Source organism: Mauremys mutica, chromosome 13, assembly GCF_020497125.1.
Source record: "Mauremys mutica isolate MM-2020 ecotype Southern chromosome 13, ASM2049712v1, whole genome shotgun sequence".
Taxonomy (NCBI): domain Eukaryota; kingdom Metazoa; phylum Chordata; order Testudines; family Geoemydidae; genus Mauremys; species Mauremys mutica.
In genome coordinates, this window is record NC_059084.1 from 42,623,446 (window position 1) to 42,645,422 (window position 21,977).

A 21,977-nucleotide genomic window follows, 5' to 3' on the forward strand; every position below is an offset into this window, starting at 1 on the left:
TTTCTTTCTCAGTTCATTGTGTGATGGCTGCAGAGGAAAGGACAAAAACAGTGGGGGAATTACAGTGACAGAGGGAGTGGCCCTGATTTCCCGCAACAATATGATGTGTGTGTCAACAATACACAGCATTGGTCACTGCTATTAACTAGGAGTGGTGAGTTTTCACATGAATTTAAATTGGTGCAGTTCCCTTAAGGTCAATGGAGCTGCATCAGTTTGCACCATCTGAAGATCTGGATCATGATGTGGCTTAATAAAATGTTGTCTGAAGGATGGAGCAAAGTACAATCCCAATGCAACAATTCTAGCCAAGATGGATCCCCTATTGCTACAAACAGCAGGCTCTGCACTTGGGCAAGAAACTAAAATGCTAAAATGCCAACACTACCTGATATCCTCTTTTCGTCGAAATACGAGATGGACTTGGCATTGTGTATGACAGCTCGCCTGTAACGATTTCACTGCAACACCATGTAGATGGCCGGCGGCCTGAAAATGTATTGATTTATGACACCAAATCCTGATGGCATTTCCATCTCTGTGTACCGATGGGCTAGCAGCATCGCTCCGCTACCTCTCTGCTGCGTCATTTACCTCTGTCACTTTATGGGTGTGAGGGTCACTTCTTGGCTCTGCAACTGACCTGCTCTGTGACCTTGGGCCAGTCACTTCCCCTCCCCTCTTTTTCTCCTCCATCCATTTCTCTGCCTTGTCTTCTTGGACTGTGAGTTCTGTGGGGGATGGGCTGTGTCTTATTATATGTATGTTCACTGCCCCCATTTACAATATATGTGTTTAGCGGGCAGCACTTTGGGGCAGCGGATATGGCGCTAGAGCAGAATATCTCAGTTCTAATCCCATTGACGTGCTCTATGTCCTTGGGCAGGGGTAAGAGAGACAGGCTTTGGCTGGGGTCTTCAATTCACTGTTCTCTATCTAAGGGGTAAGTATGTTTAATACGTATGATGTTTCCTGCCAACTTTGCTGCTTACGAAGTTTTACCATTCGACAAGTGTCCCTTTGAAACAGAAATAAACACAGTTGCAATAGAGTGACTGGGTTCAAATTGTACAATTATTGGACTATATCAGTGTTCCTACCCCCCTTGAAAACTACATGTTCAATCTGGTGTATTCAGACATTTTCAGTTTAAATTATTTAAAAGGAAAACTGGATTTTAAACTGATACATGCTCCAAGGTAGTCTCTGCTATTCTTGAAAAACAACCTATGTACTGGAATAGTCCAAATATTTTTTTTTTATTCAGTGACAATGTTTCTGTTTTCAGCAGTTTACCTGAAATTGTCTGGTTCTCAATGAACAAAAAGAAAAAAAAGTTTTTGTTTTTGTTTTCACAATTTCTATGAAAAGTCAACTATTGTTTCCTTGGCGGGGTGGCTTTGGCTGGGGGCTTTAGCTGTCTCTGCCTAAGTCTAAAGGTGCCTACATGTATAATGCATATACTGTGGGTATCAATTTTGCTATTTACTTAGTTTACCATCTTGCAACTAACTGTATGAAACAGCAATTAAACCCGATTCCAATAGAGTGAATCCGTTTGTAATAGTGGTGTTATTGGAGAATATTAATGTTAGCACGCTGGCTTAATTATAGATTTCCAATCTGGGCTAAATTTTCAATCTCTTTCCAATCTGTTTGTTTTCAATCTAAGATTCCAATCTCTTTAAATTATTCCAAAGGAAAACTGGATTTTCATTTGAAAACATTTTTTTGCAAACTTTTTGCTATACCTTTAAAATACAACATATGTATTTGCAAAATCAAAACTTTTTAAAAAAAATTAGTGATTTTTCCCCAGATTTCAACAGTTTTTAACAGCAAATGTTTGGTTCTTGATGCACAAAACTTGCATCAAGTTGCATCTCTGATGCACGAGACTTGGGGGAGTCTCTTTGTAGATATAATCAACAGATGACAAAACTAAAAAATGTTTTGGTTTCAACAATTGCTATAAAAAATTTTTCTGTTAAGAAAAAATTAGCTCTAGATGTTTTATTAAATGATTATAAAAGACTTACAGTTTCAATGTAATTCATATTTCTATCATTACATTTCCTCCAATATATTAAACCCCAAACATATTAACTGAAATAGCAAACTTACAATGTTTGTCTTTGTGGAATGTGGAATGTTTCCCAGCCTGAGAAGCATTTGATAGTCCACTGCCAGGACTCTCAGTCATTGTCTGTCTCTATATCTCTCAATAATGCCCCCATCACTGTGTTATCCAGCAGCTGTTTACCTCCCCGTCACCATATTCCCTCAGAGGCTGGGTCTCTGCGGTTCCCGACAGACAGGGACCCACTTCACAGACGACCACTCCCTTCTCCCCTCCTGGGGCAGGCTTGGTTGAGAGGTGAATGACTAAACAGGATGGAGGATTGAAAGCCTCTCCCAACTCTAGAGCTGATCCTGGGTTGTGTGGGATTCAGGTATGATCACAGCCCAGGATGTACCTGCCCTGGGGTTAAATAGCTGAATCTGGTCTCCAGGGCTGTAAGCCCAGCTCTGATCTCACCTTGGGAAGAAACCACCCTGATAACCAGCCCTAACCAAACCTAACCCCCCAGAGGAGGAAATGACCCACCCTGAATCTCATATGATGGCAGCATCCCTGGAAGGACTCTTGGCCAGAAACAAAGCAGGGCTGAATGACAAGTGGCATCCCAAGGAGACTGCAGAATAAAATATGTATCTGAAGCACAGACATGTGACCTACAATAGCTCAGAGCCCAGTGGCACCAGAGCCCAAGCTGGTCTGGAATAACCTGTTCTTTCATTAATGCCATAATGTTCTTGTAGAGCAGAGACATTTTTCTCCTGCATTTCATCAGCAACTGTTGGGATGCAGCCACCACAGGGAGCCACAGCTCAGGCTGCCCTGGCTGTTTGATGTTGGTCACTAAGAAGCAGCCAGAGGCAAACACTAAAAGCTCCTAGCTAAGGCCTAAACTGTTATTAATTGACACAGTTCCATTGAGTTCTGAGTAGTTAGGGCTGTTTACGCCAAGTGGAGATGTGTCCCTTTGATTTACGCAGAGCTACTTTGATTTGCACTAGCTGGGGATGAGATGCCGATGGACTATGCAGTTTTCATCAACTGGGGAATTAGGCTTCATTAACTCCACTGGAGCTACTGGGGATTTGCACCAGCTGGTGATCTGGCCCATTCTTCAGTTTCAAATACATATTCTTTGCCTGTGAATCTGAAGAGGAGAATAAAGGTCCTAACCAGTCTGCATGTTCTTAACTCTTTGCCCCCATGTTATTTCAAGAATGGAACTTTTAATGGCTAAGGAGCATTTCTTTCCCACTGGGGAGAGAACTTTAGAGGAATTCAGTGTTGCTTTGATTTTCTGTTTCTGATTTTCAGTTCTATTTGGATGAATGGACCCACTTTCTTTCTTTCTTTCTTTCTTTCTTTCTTTCTTTCTTTCTTTCTTTCTTTCTTTCTTTCTTTCTTTCTTTCTTTCTTTCTCAGCAATTATATGGTTTCTTCCTGCAGACATCACTAAAATAAAAGACTCATTAGGCTGAAGGTGCAATGCTACATGATATCTTAAAAATGTTTATTTCACACTTATTGTAGATATGGCAGAGAGATGAAGGGTCAGAACCTCATCTGGTATAAATCAGATGCAGCTTGGAACTCCATTGGAGTTCAGGGGTCAAATCTGTCCACTACCCCCACACAAACCTTGCTTAAAATGCCATAATGCAGTTAGAGTCAATGAGACTACATCTCCGAATGCTGTAAATTGGCATAGTGGTATGGAGCTATTCCAGCTGATGTGAGCTCACTATGCCTGGTTTTCTGTTTGTTCCAGTATATGAGAGTCTCATTGCTTAGAATCTCTATCCCATTTTAATAAACATAAAATATTCTAAAATCTTGAGATTATAGTTCACAGACAGAAATCTGTGAGATGTGCTCCCTACTAGTAAATTGGCTGCTAAATATATAGACACTAGGTCTGGGGCCCAAAGGTAAAATGACAGTGATGGTGAGAGATGAGAGACTGGGAAAATGCCCAGTTTGAGACACCCAGCCAGAGGAAGTACCTACTCCGGCAGGAGGAGGGCCACCTTAGAAGCACCCCCACAGAGAGTGGGGAGAAATGAGGCCGTGTTAGTAAAAAACTGGGTTCTATCTCCCCAAATTGTCCCATCTGTCCACCAATGGTGAGAGTAATCCTGGAACAGCAGCCTGCCCCTCAACCTTATGTAGTTATCTTTGTGACTGGTTTAGGGTCTCTGCACTTTCAGGTTGATGTAGCTGCATCAGTCAAACCCAAAGCAGTTTCCCTTCTCAGACCTATTGTCTCAAGCTTTCCTGTTGATTCTGGGAGGTGGGGTCATCTAGTCCAACCCCCTTCTCAAAGCAGGACCAATCCCCAGGCACATTTTTACCCCAGTTCCCTAAGTGGTCCTTTCAAGGATTGAGCTCACAACTGTGGGTTTAGTAGGCGAATATTCAAACCACTGAACTATCCCCCCCATCTTTAACTCTCTTTATCTGGTGGTGATTTTCAGGAAAGGACTGTATTCCTAACAGCCCAATAACACCTTATTTCAAAGTGACTAATTTTGACTGTGAAGATGTGACCGTATCTTCCCAACTTATGGCTGCTTCTGCTGCTTAGCCAAAGGCCTTAGCCTAAGAACCAGGCCTCATACTATCCTAGAGTGTGAAGGACCATACTAAGCGGACTGTGATTTTGATCCTTTGTTTTATACACCTCTAACTAGCTAAGTGATAAAAATAAACACAAATTCTTAAAATATATGCCTTTACTGACATGTCTGATTATTTATATCATAACAGGAACTAACTTGGCAGTCTCGAGACCTGCGTTGATTCACTTCATCCTCCAGGGACGACTTCTGTAATTTTGGACAAATCATTTAATTTCTTTCTTCCTCAATTCCCCTTCTGTATAACATGGACAATGGCATTTGTCTACTACACAAGGGTGTTGTGATGATTAAGGGTTGTGCAGTGTGCAGATACTCTGTTATGGAGGCCATATACATAAATAAAATTGAATGAATGAAAATCTTGCCAACAATTCTATCTCATAGAGCAGAGGAGGGCAAACTATGGCCTGCGGGCCACATCTGGCCTGCGGGACCATCCTGCCTGGCCCTTGAGCTCCCAGATGAGGAGGCTAGCCCCCAGCCCCTCCCCTGCAGTTCCCCCTCCCCCACAGTCAGGGGACAAGCAGCAGGGTGGGTTGGATGGGGGGGTTCTGAGGGGAGCAGTCAGGGGGTGAGAAGTTGGAGGGAGCGGAGGCCAGGCTGCTTGGGAAGGCACAGGTTTCCCTACCCAGCCCTCCATACCGTTTCACAACCCCAATGTGGGTCTTGGGCCAAAAAGTTTGCCCACCCCTGTCATAAAGATTATAATTAGGTTCTTTCATGTTGGTCTTCTCCTGAAATTAAAATAAATATAATTTCAGATTGAAGGTTTAGAATCTCAAAGCTGGCTAAGGAATTAAACAGGCCTAAATTCCATGAAAATTTGATCATCTAGATACCTAAGAAGGCTTGGAAGTATTTAGAAAAGCAAAACACGCAGCTGGCCTGCAACACAAATCTTTTAGAAATTTGCGTTCCTCCTTGAGCACAGGAACCTTCCCATTAACCTTCTGATGGTGCTTTTCAGCTCAGTGTTCCTCAGGGTGTAGATCATTGGGCTCAGCATTGGAGTGACCACTGTGTAGAGCACAAACACTGCCTTGTCCACTGTGAATTTCTGGAAAGGCTGGTCATAGATGAAGACGCAAGGAGTGAGCAGAGCAGTTTGATGACTTGGGGGACATCGCATTAGAAACTGTCTAGTGTTTTGAGTCCACAGAGGGGCAATTGGATGATCAGGGCAAGCTGGAGAATGGAATGGACAAAGCTACCCAGCCATGACCTTGCCCCCAGCCCCATGCACATACTTCTGTTCATGATAGACAGGTAGTTCAATGGCTTATAGTTGGCCACATATCGATCAGCTGCCATCACTACTAGGAAGAAGACCACAGTGCCCCTGATGAAGTGGAAGAACATCTGGGTCAGACACTCATTGAATGAGATGGTTTTATGCTGGTAAAGGAGGTCTTTTAGCATCTTTGGGCGCAGTCACCGAGGACTCACTGAGGTCCAGAAAAGCCAAGTTGGCCTACAGGAGGTATATGGGCATGTGGAGGTGTGGGTCAGAGATCACGGTGATGATGATGATGAGGTTCCCAAGGCTTGTAGTCCCATAGACTAGGAAGAAGATCAGAAAGAAGAAGTGCTAGAGCTCAGTGATCTGAGAGATGCCCCCCAAAATAAATTCTGTCATAGGCTGGTGAGATTCTCCTCTTCAATTTTGGGTCCTTAAATTATACCCGCAGGGAGGACATTAATGAGAATGATGAACACATTGAAGTTCTTGCTGTTATGTTATTAGTAACCACTCACAACCTTAACAAAGTTTTTGTTTTGTGCATTATTTTGCTTAGGAATTCCCTTTCTGATTGGGAAAGCACACAAAAAAAAACCAATAGTGTAACTTCTGTGGAAAAGGTTAGATGGTGAATTAGGTACCTAGGACCCCCTATTTGTGGTGGCTCACATGCTAGGTGAGTGTATGAACTACTGGGCGGTAGCGTCCCAGGCCCATTGTCTTTCATAATGGCAATTCATAGTGATTCTTAGTATTTGTGACAGAAAGCTGGTGAGAATGATTCTATAGCCTGGTGGTTAAGGTAGTCATGGGGATACTCAAAATCAAATCCTTGCTCCAGTCTATCTGTAAATAGATAGCAGAGCTTTAAGAGTGGAGATTGAGTAAACCTCATATTCCAATATCCCATTACTCAAGGTGTGCTCCTCTCTTATGTAAGACCTAAATTCAAACCCAGTTGTCCCACCCCACAGGTAAGTCTGCAAACCACTAAGCTTCAGCTTATAACGGAGGCACCACCTCTCCCGAAATGATTGGAAATTTTTGATCCAGCAACAACTTCTAAAAAATATGTTCACTTGCCTTTTTGTATTACTATTCTTCAATTACTGGTAACAACTGTCAATCTTAACTCCAGCTTGGCAACGTTTCTTGTTGTCGTTTTTTCCTTTTGGAATTCCCTTCTTTCCCCCATCACTGTGAAGTGACTGTGAGCATTTCCATTCTTTCAAACAGTGGGTTTATTTTTAAGTTCAGTCTTAACACTGAATTTCCCTGAAGCTCTATGTCTCATTATCCACCATGATTTCTATCTTTCAATGCCTATCCTTAGGAATTAATCCTGGGACTTACAGCAGAGTCGGACTGTTAAAGTTCTTCAGGTGTCTAGTGGGATTTTCAAAGGAGCCTAGGTGTCTAATATACAATTAAATCATTCTGTTTTATGGACCTAGAGTGGGATTCACAAAGGTATTTAGATGCATTTTCACTTGGTAATGGCCAAATTTTTAAAAGTATTTAGGCTTCGAAAAACGCAGATAGGTGACTAGTAGAATTTTCAGAAATACCTAAGCAGGTTAGACACCTAATTCTTGTTGAAATCAATGGAAGTTTAGGCACTTTTGAAAATCCCACTAGGACCTAACTACATCTTTAGGTGCATAAATACTTTTGAAAATCTGACCCTTTTAAATTTTTGAAAATCCCACTTTAGGTCTAATGGAAGGGACTTAGAGCCAGGGACTGATCCCAGACCCGACTCTGTGAAATCGGGCTAAGGTTTGGCACGTAATGCCCAGTTTTTCAAAGCAGCCTTTGAAAATCTAGGGCTAAACCCAGCAGTGCTGAGAGCAAGCAGGGTAGATTATGAACCTTCAATGAGAATTAGGCTCCTAAGGCTATATCTACACTGCAGTGTGGAGCAAGCTGGCACATTAACATTATCAGTGTGGATGTTGCAGTGCGTGATCTCAAGTCCACCTGACACTCCTGGGTCTGAGCTCGGGTGGCTAATGTTAGGAGATGGGTCCTGGGCTCTTTAAGCATGAATATAGCTTGGGATAATTTACCCTTATGCTGAGGTATTTCAGGCTTCTACGCTAAGATTTCCAAAGCTGTTTAGAGGAGTCAGGCACCAAATTCCTAGTACAAGCAGCTGAACATTGAACTCCACCAGGGAGCATAAATCTTACTCAATAGGAGCCAGATTTGTAAAGGTATTTAGGTTTCAAATGATGCAGATCAGCGCTTAGTGGGGTTTCAAAAACACCTCAGCACACAAACACTGAAACCTTTGGGAATTAGGCACTTATGAAATCTCCACTAGGCTCCTATGTGCATCTTTGGGTGTCTAAATATCTTTAAAAGTCTGAAATGCTCAAAACATCTCAGTAACTGAGGATCCAGTTGCCAATTAAAGTCCTGATGTATTTGCACAATTGTCCCATGTCAAACAAATGCTGGCAAACAAGCACAGCCAGGTGGAGGCAACTGGGCTCCACTTCTCCTGCTGCAGAATACAAAGAGGGAAAGGATGTGACTCTCTATGCAGGCCGACTTTACATGGAGGATTCTTATTAGCAGCTTCTATCCCCTGACTCTACTGGTCTTGGTGAATTTACGGTCTGCAGCCATTGCACAGACCTGGGAAGCAAACACTCATGCCCATCCCCCCGCGGGAACCATCCCTGCCCCAAAGCAGCAGATATTTCATTGCTTTGGTTAAAGTCTTCTACTTAGTGGGGAAGGGTGGCCCAAAGGTTTGAGCACTAGACTAGGACTTAGCAGACCAGCATTCAGTTCCTTGCTCCTCCATTTGCATCCTGTGTTTGACTGGCCTGGTACTGAGTCACTCTGCCCCACTTCCCTGGTGGACACTGTCCCTCCAAACAGCACCTTCCACTCGCCAATGGAAGTTGTGCCTGGTATTTAGATGCCCAAGGATGCTCGATGGTTGTGTGCTATGAGGTACACACCAGCTACTTGTTTCAAAAGAATTACAGCCAAAACTCATACACCTGGCACATGATACTCACGGATATCAGCTTCACACAGAGCACTGGGTGAGACATCAGGAATGTTGCTAAGGGCCCAGCATGTGCTGGGTCAGTCAGCATCAGTCCTATCCTCTCAGCAGATGAGGAAGGATGATCGAGTACTTAGGATATCAGCCTGTCACTGCAGAGATGCAGGTTTCATTCCATGCGCTGTCACACATGCCCTGTCTGACCTGACAGGAGTCACTTACAGCACATTTTTAAAGGTGTTCGGGCTTCTTAAGGCAGCTGAGAACTTCTGAAAATCCCACTGGGCACCTGTTTACATTTTAGGGGTCTGACCACCTTTAGACGCCAAGTGGAGATGTGTCCCTTTGATTTCCACAGAGCTACTTTGATTTGCACTAGCTGGGGATGAGATGCCGATGGACTATGCAGTTTTCATCAACTGGGGAATTAGGCTTCATTAACTCCAGTGGAGCTACTGGGGATTTGCACTCTCTGTGCAAATCCTTAGCCTCTCTCTGCCTCAGTTTCCCATCTCAGTGGGAATAATGCTGCTAGAAATACTTTAAATACATGATTACAAATAAAACGGCTGAGATTTTCCTGGGTCTCTAGGGGACTGGGATGCCAAATTCCCAGTAAAATGAATGGGGGTTGGGCATTCACCTCCTAGAGTTGGCTTTGAAAATCTCAGCCAAAGTGACTATGGGTCACTTGTTTCTGTCTTTTTAAAGCCATTCCTGTGGCTATGCAAAGCACATTGCTAATATTCCCAGCCTTGATCCCAGTGCCTGAGAATGTTTTCATCAATATTTTAAAATGTATGATTAAAAAGTTTTAATGAAACTGCTGTTAGGTTCCTCGGCCAGCTCTAAAGCTAAAATATCATCTGCTAAAACCAGATCTGAAGGACCAGATTGTTTTCTGAACTCTTCAGTCTAAAAGATAACGGTATATCATTCCCTTCTATTTGACATTGGTGAGGCCTCATCTGGAGAACTGTGCCCAGTTTTCGGCTCCAAACTACAAAAAGGATGGGGAAAAATTGGAAACAGTCCAGTGGAGGGCAACAAAAATGAGTAGGGGACTGGGGCACATAACTTATTAGGAGAGGCTGAGGTAACTGGGATTGTTTAGTCTGCAGAAGAGAAGAATGAGGGGGGATTTGATAGCTGCTTTCAACTACCTGAAAGGGGGTTCCAAAGAGGCTGGCTCTAGACTGTTCTCAGTGGTACCTGATGACAGAACAAGAAGTAATGGTTTCAAGTTGCAGTGGGGGAGGTTTAGGTTGCATTTTAGGAAAAACTTTTTCACTAAATGGCGGTGAGACAATGCAATGGGTTACCTAGGGAGGTGGTGGAATCTCCTTTCTTAGAGGTTTTTAAGATCCGGCAGAACATTTGGGTCAGACACCCATTGAATGAGATGGTTTTGCACTGGTACAGGAGGTCCTTTAGCATCTCGGGGGCAGGGTCAGGCTTGACAAAGCCCTAGCTGAGATGATTTATTTGGGGATTGGTCCTACTTTGAGCAGGGGTTGGACTAGATAACCTCCTGAGGTCCCTTCCAACCCTGATATTCTACTATCACTTTGACAGGGATTTCCAAGTGTGTCATAAGTTTGATTTCCAGAATGACCAAGGTCATTCAAAATCTAGGACAGAAAAGTGAAGGGAAATTTTCCTGCTGCAAGTGCTGGAGGAACCAACTAGGGGCAGAGTTCTTCTTGACCTGCTGCTCACAAACAGGGAAGAGTTAGTAGGGGAAGCAAAAGTGGATGGGAACCTGGGAGGCAGTGACCATGAGATGGTTGACTCAGGATCCTGACTCAAAGAAGAAGGGAAAGCAGCAGAATACAGACACTGGACTTCAGAAAAGCAGACTTTGACTCCCTCAGAAAATTGATGGGCAGGATCCCCTGGGAGAATAATACGAGGGGTAAAGGAGTCCAGGAGAGCTGGCTGTATTTTAAAGAATCCTTATTGAGGTTGCAGGAACAAACCATCCCGATGTGTAGAAAGAATAGTAAATATGGCAGGCAACCAGCTTGGCTTAACAGTGAAATCCTCGCTGATCTTCAACACAAAAAAGAAGCTTACAAGAATTGGAAGCTTGGACAAATGACCAAGGAGAAGAATAAAACTATTGCTCAGGCATGCAGGAGTGAAAACTGAATGTTGGAGGCAACCCAGTGAGAGAGGATATGGAAAAAGCTTATGTACTCAATGCTTTTTTTGCCTATATCTTAACAAACAAGGTCAGCTCCCAGACTACTCCACTGGGCAGCACAGTATGGAGAGGAGGTGACCATCTCTCTGCGGAGAAAGAAGAGGTTCTGGACCATTTTGCAAAGCTGCACGAGCACATGGAGCCAGATCTGCTGCATCCGAGGGTGCTAAAGAAGTTGGCGAATGTGATTGTAGAGCCATTGGCCATTATCTTTGAAAAAACATGGCAATCGGGGGAGGCCCCAGATGACTGGAAAAAGGAGAATGTAGTGCCCATCTTTAAAAACAGGAAGAAGGAGGATCCGGGGAACTACAGGCTAGTCAGCCTCACCTCAGTCCCTGGAAAAATCATGAAGCAGGTGCTCAAGGAATCAATTTTGAAGCACTTAGAGGAGAGGAAAGTGATCAGGAACAGTCAGCATGGATTCACCAAGGGCAAGTCATGCCTGACTAACCTAATTGCCTTCTATGAGGAGATAACTGGGTCTGTGGATGATGGGAAAGCAGTGCATGTGTTGTTATTCCTTGACTTTAGCAAAGCATTTGATACGGACTCCCACAGTATTCTTGCCAGCAAGTTAAAGAAGTATGGACTGAATGAATGGACTATAAGGTGGATAGAAAGCTGCCCAGATCATCGGGCCCAATGGTTCCTTCTCTAATTGGCAGCCCTGGATACCCCTCCATTTTGTCTTCAGCTGGCTAAAGAGAGCGCCTGCCCCCCCGCAAGATATTTGGAAGTAACTGGAACAAAGGGCAGTGACTGCAAGTGCTGTGAGTGATTGCTCGACCCAGGCTAAAAGTTAGTCTATAAAAGGGAGCATTCTGGAACTGGTGAGGCTCATATCTGTATTCAGTTTGATTAGAAAAATAATTGCACATTTTATTTTATTTTGCTCTGTGACTTACTTTGTTCTGCCTGTTACTACAGGGAGCCACTTAAATCCTACTTTCTGTATTTCATAAAATCAGAGTATGTATTAATAGCTGGGGGAGGAAACAACTGTGCATAAATCTCTGTCAGTGTTGTAGAGGGCGAACAATTTATTAAACTGATTTATTTGGGTTTAGACACCGTTGGGAGTTGGGCGTCTGAGTGTTAAAGACAGGAACATTCTGTTAGCTGCTTTCAGGTAAACCTGCTGGTTTGGGTCAAGTAATTCAGCCCCTGGGTCTTTGTTGGAGCAGACGGGCGTGTCTGGCTCCGGCAGGACAGGGTGCTGGGGCCCCGAGATGACAGGGAAGGCAGGGGTTGAAGTAGTCTTGGCACATCGGGTGGTTTCTGCGATCCAACCCATCACAACTATGATTTAGACCAACTGAGTAGATTTGTTTTTAAGAAAATTCATTGTATCCAATCAGGCAAAGAAACAGAGCATGTTATAATGTATTAATTTAAAATGGCTCAAAGCTCCCAGGCAGTGCATGTAATGAAGTTCTTGTAAGAGTAATGGAGTAAGAAATATTCAAAGAAATAACAACAAATAATGAATAGTCACAGGAAAATCATGAGTTGGAGATCAACAGTCACAGATAGAAAAAGAGGCACGATAATTTGGCATTGATTTTTCATGATCTATCTATCTATCTATCTACATGATCTTATTTTATCTATTGTATATGTAATACACAAAACCATGCACAAACATGGTTTAATAAATATTAATTAATAATAATAACAGCAACCAGCTTTGGAGATATTGACAAATTTGGATAGTTGTGTAGATGAGAGTCGAATGGCTCCATACAAAGCTACACGTTGAAGTGAATGGCTATATCCCAATTGTTATGGTTAAAAGATTAGCTCAACCTCTTCTCCCTGCTCTGGTCTCTAACTTCAAATCTTCTGCTATAAGCTTTCTGCCTACCCTGTCTTAGGGTGGAATCATGTGATTCCCCATCTCACAAACTGGGTCCCAACCATGATTTCTCCAACTGTGTTTGGTGCCTGCAGTTCTTCCCACAGGAGCTGTGACCAGTAGAAAGTTGAGTGACTAAAAGTCTTCACCAGGCAAAGTGTGATTTATTTACCACAATAGGAACAAAGCATAACATAAGAGAAAACATGAGCACTTCCAGATGGATCACTGCAGTAGTTTGGTGGAATCAAAATTTGACCTTATTTTTTAGACTTAGTTTGTCTTTAGGAACCGTTTTAATACCTTTCTCTTCCAAATACCTTTCCACCATAGGAAGAACAATACAGTATTTATTTATTTTAATAAATTTAAATAAATAACAATAATGCATACAGTTATATACGGCTCTAGGTGCCCTAACACATCATACACGACACAAAAAAATCCCATCAGCATTAAAATCATCACTTGAACAGACACCGGCAGAAACTTTTTTTCAATTCTTCCTCAATGGGGAAAGCAAAACTTCAAGTCTCTCAGAAAACCCCATCAAGGTGATTCTGACATTGACAGCTTGAATAGATGACAAAACAAATGGATATCACCATTTAGTCAGACATACTCCACCCTCCCAAGCTCATCCCTCCCCCCAAAAAGCCACCTGAAACAAAGAAACAAGTCAACGAATGAATCAAAAAAATCAAACAAAATGAAAAAGAAACAAGCAAACACACAAGCCAAACCTCTCATACCCCAGGCTACAGGAGCCCTATAAATCCCTATGATAGATAGATAGGTGCCTATGTAGATAGATTCTGATCTTATGTACACTGGTGTAATCTTATACTAACTCATATGACTTCAGTGAAGCTAGTCCAGATTTTGTGATTTCATAAAGAGATTCCATCCTATGTTCTCAAAGAGACAATCAGGTCTGGACAATTTTGTCATCTGTTGATTATATCTGCAAAGAAACTCAGAATGAAATCACGTTCAAGTTGCAGGGATGGACATTTTAACTCTTGGTGAATAACCTCCACACAATCAGTTTCTTCAAAGCAGCTTTGATCTCCTTGTTCCTCATGCTGTAGATGATCGGATTCATCACTGGAGGCACCAGGGAATAGAGAACACCCACCACAAGGTCCAGACCTGATGCTGAGCTGGAGGTGGGTTTCAGGTAGGCAAAGATGCCAGTGAAAAGCAACAAAGAGACCACAGTGAGGTGAGGAAGGCAGGTGGAGAAGGCTTTATGCCGGCCCTGCTCAGAAGGGATTCTCAGCACATTTTTGAAAATCTGAACATAAGACACAATTATAAAAACAAAGCAGTTTAACCCTAAAAACACACTTAAGGCAAGAGCCCAAACTTCACTTATGTGTGAGTCAGAGCAGGTGAGCTTGAGTAGTTGGGGGATTTCACAGAAGAACTGGTTGATGACATTGGACTGGCAGAAGGGTAACCTGAAGGTATTGCCAGTGTGCAGGACAGAGTAGACAATACAAGTAATCCAGGCACTGGCTGCCATTTGGACACAAGCTCTCCTGTTCATCACTCTCTCATAGTGCAGTGGTTGGCAGATGGTGACATATCGGTCGTATGCCATGATGGTGAGTAAGGCAAGATCAGTTGCAGTGAAGAGGAAAAAGAGAAAGACTTGGGCAACACATCCAGGATAAGAAATCACGCTGGTGTTCATGAGGGAGTTGGCCATGGATTTGGGGATAGTAACGGAGATGGAGCCAAAGTCTAGGATAGACAGATTCACCAGGAAGAAGTACATGGGGGTTTGAAGATGGGGGTTGAAAGCTACGGCTGTGATGATGAGAAGATTCCCCATCAGGGCTGCCAGGTAAATCAGCAGAAATACCACAAAGTGCAAAATCTGCAGCTCCCGAACATCAGAGAATCCCAGAAGAAGGAACTCGGTCAGGGTGGTTTGGTTGGTCATTTTCTTTCTCAGTTCATTGTGTGATGGCTGCAGAGGGAAGGACAAAGACAGTGGGGAATTACAGTGACAGAAGGAGTGGCCCTGATTTCCTGCAACAATATGATGTGAGTGTCAACAATGCACAGCACTCGTCACTGCTATTAACTACAAGTGGTGACTTATCATATGAATGTAAATTGGCGCAGCTCCCTTAAAGTCAATTGAGCTTCATCAGTTTGCACCATCTGAAGATCTGGCTCATGATGTAGTTTAATAAAATGCTGTGTGAAGGATGGAGCAAAGTACAAGTCCAGTGCAACAATTCTCGGCAAGAGGGATCCCCTATTGCTACGAAGAGCAGGCTCTGGACTAAAATGCTAAAATGCCAACGCTGCCTGATATCCTCTTTTCATGGAAATATGAGATGGACTTGGCATTGTGAATGACAGCTCGCCTGTAACGATTTCACTGCAACACCACGTATATGGCCAGCTGCTTTAAAATGTATTGATTTATGACACCAAATCCTGACTGCATTTCCATCTCTGTGTACCAATGGCCTAGCAGCATCGCTCCGCTACCTCTCTGCTGTGTCATTTGGCTCTGTCACTTTTCGGTGTGCAGGTCAGTGGCCATCAGGAGACTTGGGTTCTGTTCTTGGCTCTACCACTGACCTGCTCTGTGACCTTGGGCCAGTCACTTCCCGTCCCTGTGCCTCTGTTTCCCCTCCATCCATTCTCCCCCTTGTCTTCTTGGACTGTGAGTTCTTTGGGGGATGAGCTGTATCTTATTATATGTATGTTCACTGCCTCCATTTACAACATTTCTTTTTAGCGAGCAGCACTGTAGTACAGAGGATATGGCACTAGAGCAGAATATCTCAGTTCTAATCCCATTGAGATGCTCCATGTCCTTGGACAGGGATAAGAGAGAAAAGCTTTGGCTGGGAACTTCAATTCACTGTTCTCTCTCTAAGGGGCTAGTATGTTTAATACCCATAATATTTCCAGCCAACTTTACCGCTTACTCAGATTTACCATTCGACAAGTGTCCCTTTGAAGCAGAAATAAACACTGAGGGGGAAAAAGAAAAGACTCTGAGCAGCTCTAAATATATTTAAATATAACGATATTTAATTGCACATAGCAAACTTACTGTGTTGTTTCTGTGGAATATTCTTTAATTTGTGATGCATTTGACACTCTATCATTCCCTGTTTGTGTACCTGTTAATAATGCCCCATTACTGATTTATCCAGCTGCTGTTTCTCTGCCCCGTCACCATGTTTCCTGGGGACTTCAATTCCCTGTTCTCTATCTAAGGCGCTAGTATGTTTAATACCCATGCTCTTGGCTGCCAACTTTGCTGCTTACTCAGTTTTACCATTCAACAAGTGTCCCTTTGAAACAGAAATAAACAAAGTTGCAATAGAGTGACTGGGTTCAAATTGTACAATTATTGGACTATATCAGTGTTCCTACCCCTGTTGAAATCTACAAATCCAATCTGGGGTATTCAGACATTTTCAGTTTAAATTATTTCAAAGGAAAACTGGATTTTAAACTGAGACATGTTCCAAGGAAGTCTCTGCTATTCTTGAAAAACAACCTATGTACTGGAAAAGTCAAAACATTTTTTTTTTAAATTCAGTGACAATGTTTCTGTTTTAAGCAGTTTACCTGAAATTGTCTGGTTCTCAATGAACAGAAAGAAAAAAAAGTTTTGGTTTTCACAATTTCTATGAAAAGTCAAGTGTTGTCTGCTGGGGGGAAAAAGCAAAGACTCTGAGGAGCTCTAAATATATTTAAATATAATAATATTTAATTGCTCCTGGCAAACTTACTGTGTTGTCTCTGTGGAATATTCTCTAAATTGTGATGCATTTGACAGTCCACCACGAGGATTCTTCAGTCATTGCCTGTTTGTGTACCTGTCAATAATGCCCCATGACTGATTTATCCAGCTGCTGTTTCTCTGCCCCTTCACCATATTTCCTGTGATGCTGGATCTTTCTGCAGTTCCCAGAAGACAGGACCCACTCTACAGATGGGAGCTCCCTGCTCTCCTCCTCAGACAGGCTTGGCTGAGGGGTGAAGCCTCTCCAAGCTGTATAACAAATCACAGCTTCTGCACTCTTCAAACATGGACACAACTCAGTATGTGGTTGTTGGGTGCTGAGCTCCCATTGGAAGTCTCTCAGAGTTTCATGTCAAACATGATCACAGCTCAGTATGTGCTTCTTCTGCGGCTAAAGTACTGAACGCAGAATTCAGGGCTGTGAACCCAGTTCTGATCTAATCTCAGGAGCAAACCACCCTGACATCCAGCCCTAGTTGACCCTAACCCCACAGATAGGGGACAGCTCCTGCCCTGGATCTCATATGATTGCAGCATGCCTGGAAGGACCCTTGGCTAAAGAAAAGGCAGGGCTGATGCCTCACACAAGTCCCAAGGAGACTGAAGAATAGAATATATATTTGTAACACAGACATGCTCACAATAGCTCAGAGCCCAGTGGCGTCAGCTCCCCAGCCAGCCTGGAATAGCCTGTTACTTCATGAATGCCACTTAATCAGCTCTGAGAGAGCAGAAATGTTTTCCCCCTATATTGCATCAGGGGCTCTTGGGATGCAGCCATCAGAGGAACCCACAGCTCAGACTACTCGGTCTGTTTGATGTTGGTCACAAAGATGCCGCCAGAGGCAAACACGAAAAGCTCAGTGCAACCTCCTCAAACCATGTAAATTGATACAATTGCGAATAATTTGGGCTCTTTAATCCAAGTGGAGATGTGGCCTTTAGATTTCAATGGAGCTTCTTTGATTTACATTCGCTGGTGATCTGGCTCTAAGACGTCCATGGAAATATGTCCGTTTTCACCAGCTGGGGAATCTGGCTTCATTAACTCTGCTGGTGCTACTGCAGATCTACACCAGCTGGGGATCGGGCCCATAAACAGTTTCAAATCCATATTCTTTGCCTGCGAATCTGATCTGAGGAGACCAAAGTTCCAAACCTGTTTGCACTTTTTTTGGTCTTTGACGCAGGGGATTAATTGCAAGGATGGAGCTTTTAATGGTTACAGAGTAGCTAATTCCTACTGGGACAGAACTGTGGAGGAATTCAGTGTTGCAGAGATCTTCTCTATCTGATTTTCAGATTATCTGAAGATCTGGCTCAGGACATGGCATGATAAAATACACTATGAAGGATGGACAAAGCACACCCAAACCCACGAATTCTAGCCAAGATGATCCCCCTCTTAGTCAGACAGCAGGCTGTAAACTTGAATGTGCAGGTAACATGCTAAAATGCTAATGGTGCAATATTGCCGCTTTCACAAAGCTTCCCATATGACAGCTCAGTTGTAAGGATTCCACTGCAGCGCCACACAGACAGCCTGCTGCCTGCTTCCAAAACTGATTTGTGGCACCAGATCCCAGCTTCATTTCCACCTCTCTGTGATGAGGGGCTAATAGCATTACTCAGCTAATTCTCTGTTGTGTCATTTGCCACTGTGACCTTCTGTCTGTGCTGTGTGGGTCAGTGGCCATCAGGAGACTTAATTTCTATTCCTGGTTCTGCCAATGACCAGCTGTGTGACATTGGGCTGGTCACTTCTCCTGCCTAAGCCTCTGTTTCCCTCCATCCCTTTCTCTGCCCTGTCTACTTTGGGTTTAAAATCTCCGGGGCATTGGTTGTGTCTTACTCTGTGGGTGTGCTGTCTGTTTAGCAGGCATCAGTGTGGGACAGAGGATATGGTGGTAGAGCAGGAGAGCTGGGGTCTAGTCCCCCTGCCCTCCTCTATGTCCTTGGGTAGAGACAGGCTTTGGCTGGGGGCTCCAGCTGTCTGTGCCTAAGTCTAAAGGTGCCTGCATGTGTAACGCATATTCTGTGGGTATCAACTTTGCTCTCTACTTTACAATTGCAATAGAGTGAATGGGTTTGTAATTTTGGTGTTATTGGAGAATATAAATGTTAGCATCCTGGTTTAATGATACATTTCCAGTCTGCACTAAATTTTCAATCTGTTTCCAGTCTGTTTGTTTTCAATCTAAGTTTCCTATCCGTTTAAATTATTCCAAAGTAAAACTGGATTTTCAATTGAAAATATTTTCCTGCGAAGTCTTTGCTATCCATAAAAACAACACATGCATTGGCAAAACAAAAACTTTTTTTTTTCAAAAAATTCAGGGATTTTTTTCCAGATTTCAGCAGTTTTTAATAGCAACTGTTTGGTTCTCGATGCTCAAAACCAAAAAAAAATATTTTGGTTTCCACAATGTCTATAAAAATTGAATTTTTTTCTGCTACGAAATGATTGTAAAAGTCTTAGAGTTTCAATGTAATTCATAGTTCTATTATTACATTTCCTCCAGTATATTAAAACCCAACCATATTAACTGAAATAGCAAACTTACAGTGTTGGTCTTTGTGGAATGTTTCCCAGCCTGAGAAGCATCTGACAGTCCATTGCCAGAATTCTCAGTAATTGTCTGTCTCTATATCTCTCAATAATGCCCCACCTCTGTGTTATCTAGCATATTCCCTTAGAGGCTGGGTCTGTGCGGTTCCTGACAGGCAGGGACCCACTCCAAGGACGATCACTCCCTGCTCCCCTCCTGGGTCAGGCTTGGTTGAAAGGTGAAGGACTAAATAGGATGGGGGATTGAAAGCCCCTCCCTAGAGGTGATCCTGGGTTGTGTGGGATTCAGGTATGATCACAGCCCACGATGTACCTGCCCTGGGGTTAAATAGCTGAATCTGATCTCCAGGGCTGTAAGCCCAGCTCAGATCTCACCTCGGGAAGAAAACACCCTGATAACCAGCCCTAACCAAACCTAACCCCCCAGAGGAGGAAATGGCCCACTCTGAATCCCATATGATGGCAGCATCCCTGGAAGGACTCTTGGCCAGAAACAAGGCAGGGCTGAATGACAAGTGGCATCCCAAGGAGACTGAAGAATAAAATATGTATTTGATGCACAGACATGTGACCTACAATAGCTCAGAGCCCAGTGGCACCAGAGCCCCAGCTGGCCTGGAATAGCCTGTTCCTTCAATAACGCCACATAAACAGCTCTTGGAGAGCAGAGATGTTTTTCTCCTGCATTTCATCAGCAACTCTTGGGATGAAGCCAACACAGGAAGCCACAGCTCAGGCTGCCTTGGCTGTTTGATGTTGATTACTAAGAAGCAGCCAGAGGCAAACAATAAAAACTCCTAGCTATGGCCTAAATTGTTATTAATTGATACAGTTCCATTGAGTTCCAAGTAGTTAGGGCTGTTTACGCCAAGTGGAGATATGAACCTTTAATTTACACTAGCTGGGGATGAGATGCAGAAGGACTATGTAGTTTTCACCAGCTGGGGAATTAGGCCTCATTAACTCCAATGGAGCTACTGGGGATTTACACCAGCAGGCGATCTGGCCCATTCTTCAGTTTCAAATACATATTCTTTGTCTGTGAATCTGAAGAGGAGACTAAAGTTCCTAACCAGTCTGCATGTTCTTAACTCTTTGCCCCATGGGATTAATTTCAAGAATGGAACTTTTAATGGCTAAGAAGCATTTCTTTCCCACTGGAAAGAAAACTTTGGAGGAATTCAGTGTTGCTTTGATTTTCCGTATCTGATTTTCAATTTCTATCTGGATGAATGGACCGACATTCTTTCTTTCTTTCTTTCTTTCTTTCTTTCTTTCTCAGCAATTATATGGTTTCTTTCTGCACACATCACTAAAATAGAAGACTCATTAGGGTGAAGGTGCAATGCTACATGACGTCTTAAAAATGTTTATTTCACACTGATTGTAGGTATGACAGAGAGACTGAACAATGACGAAGGGTCAGATCCTCATCTGGTATAAATCAATTGCAGCTCCATGTGGTGATTTTCAGGAAAGGACTGTATTCCTAAGAGCCCAATAACACCTTATTTCAATGTGACTAGTTTCGTCTGTGAAGATGTGACCATTCCTTCCCAACTTATGGCTGCTTCTGCTGCTTAGGCAAAGGCCTTAGCCTAAGAAACAGGCCTCATACTATCCTAGTGAGTGAAGGACCATACTCAAGCAGACTGTGATTTTGATCCTTTGTTTTATACCCCTCTAACTAGCTAAGTGATAAAAATAAACACAAATTCTTAAAATAAATGCCTTTACAGACAGGCCTGAACATCTATATCCTAACAAGAACTAACTTGGCAGTGTCGAGACCTGTGTTGATTCCCTTCATCCTCTGGGGACTTCTGTAATTTTGGGCAAATCATTTAATCTCTTTCTTCCTCAATTCCCCTTCTGTATAACAGGTCCAATGGCATTTGCCTACTACACAAGGGTGTTGTGAGGACTAAGGGTTGTGCAGTGCTCAGATACTCTGTTATGGAGGCCATATACATACATAAAATTGAATGAATGAAAATCTTGGCCAACAATTCTATCTCATAGAGCAGAGGTGGGCAAACTATGGCCTGCGGGCCACATCTGGCCTGCGGAACCAACCTGCCTGGTCCTTGAGCTCCCAGCTGTGGAGGCTAGCCCCCAGCCCCTCCCTTGCTGTTCCCCCTCCCCCACAGTCAGGGGACAAGGAGCAGGGTGGGTTGGATTGGGGGATTCTGAGGGGAGCAGTCAGGGAGAGAGAAGTCAGAGGGGGAGGGGGCCAGGCTGCTTGGGAAGGCACAGGTTTCCCTACACAGCCCTCCATACTGTTTCACAACCCCAATGTGGGCCTTGGGCCAAAAAGTTTGCCCACTCCTATCGTAAAGACTATAATTAGGTTCTTTCATGTGGGTCTTCTCCTGAAATTAAAATAAATATATTTTCAGATTGAAGGTTTAGAATCTCAAAGCTGGCTAAGGAATGAAACAGGCCTAAATCCCATGAAAATTTGATCATCTAGATACCTAAGAAGGCCAGGAAGTATTTAGAAAAGCAAAACATGCATCTGGCCTGCAACACAAATCTGTTAGAAGTTTGTGTTCCTCCTTGAGCACAGGAAC

The 21,977-nt window shown here is 43.2% G+C and overlaps 1 protein-coding gene across 1 annotated transcript; it reads right to left on the minus strand.

The window, feature by feature from the left end:
* Window positions 1-14,062: 14,062 nt before the first annotated feature.
* LOC123348885 (olfactory receptor 14I1-like) lies at window positions 14,063-14,999 on the minus strand. The gene has a single exon (XM_044986571.1). It carries the CDS (start codon window positions 14,997-14,999, stop codon window positions 14,064-14,066), a length of 936 nt encoding a protein of 311 aa, XP_044842506.1. The 3' UTR covers window position 14,063.
* Between the last annotated feature and the right edge of the window lie 6,978 nt (window positions 15,000-21,977).

What these genes read in the sequence shown, in the direction of transcription:
- LOC123348885 (XM_044986571.1), bottom strand. Translation starts at nt 14,999, where the DNA reads ATGACCAACCAAACCACCCTGACCGAGTTCCTTCTTCTGGGATTCTCT.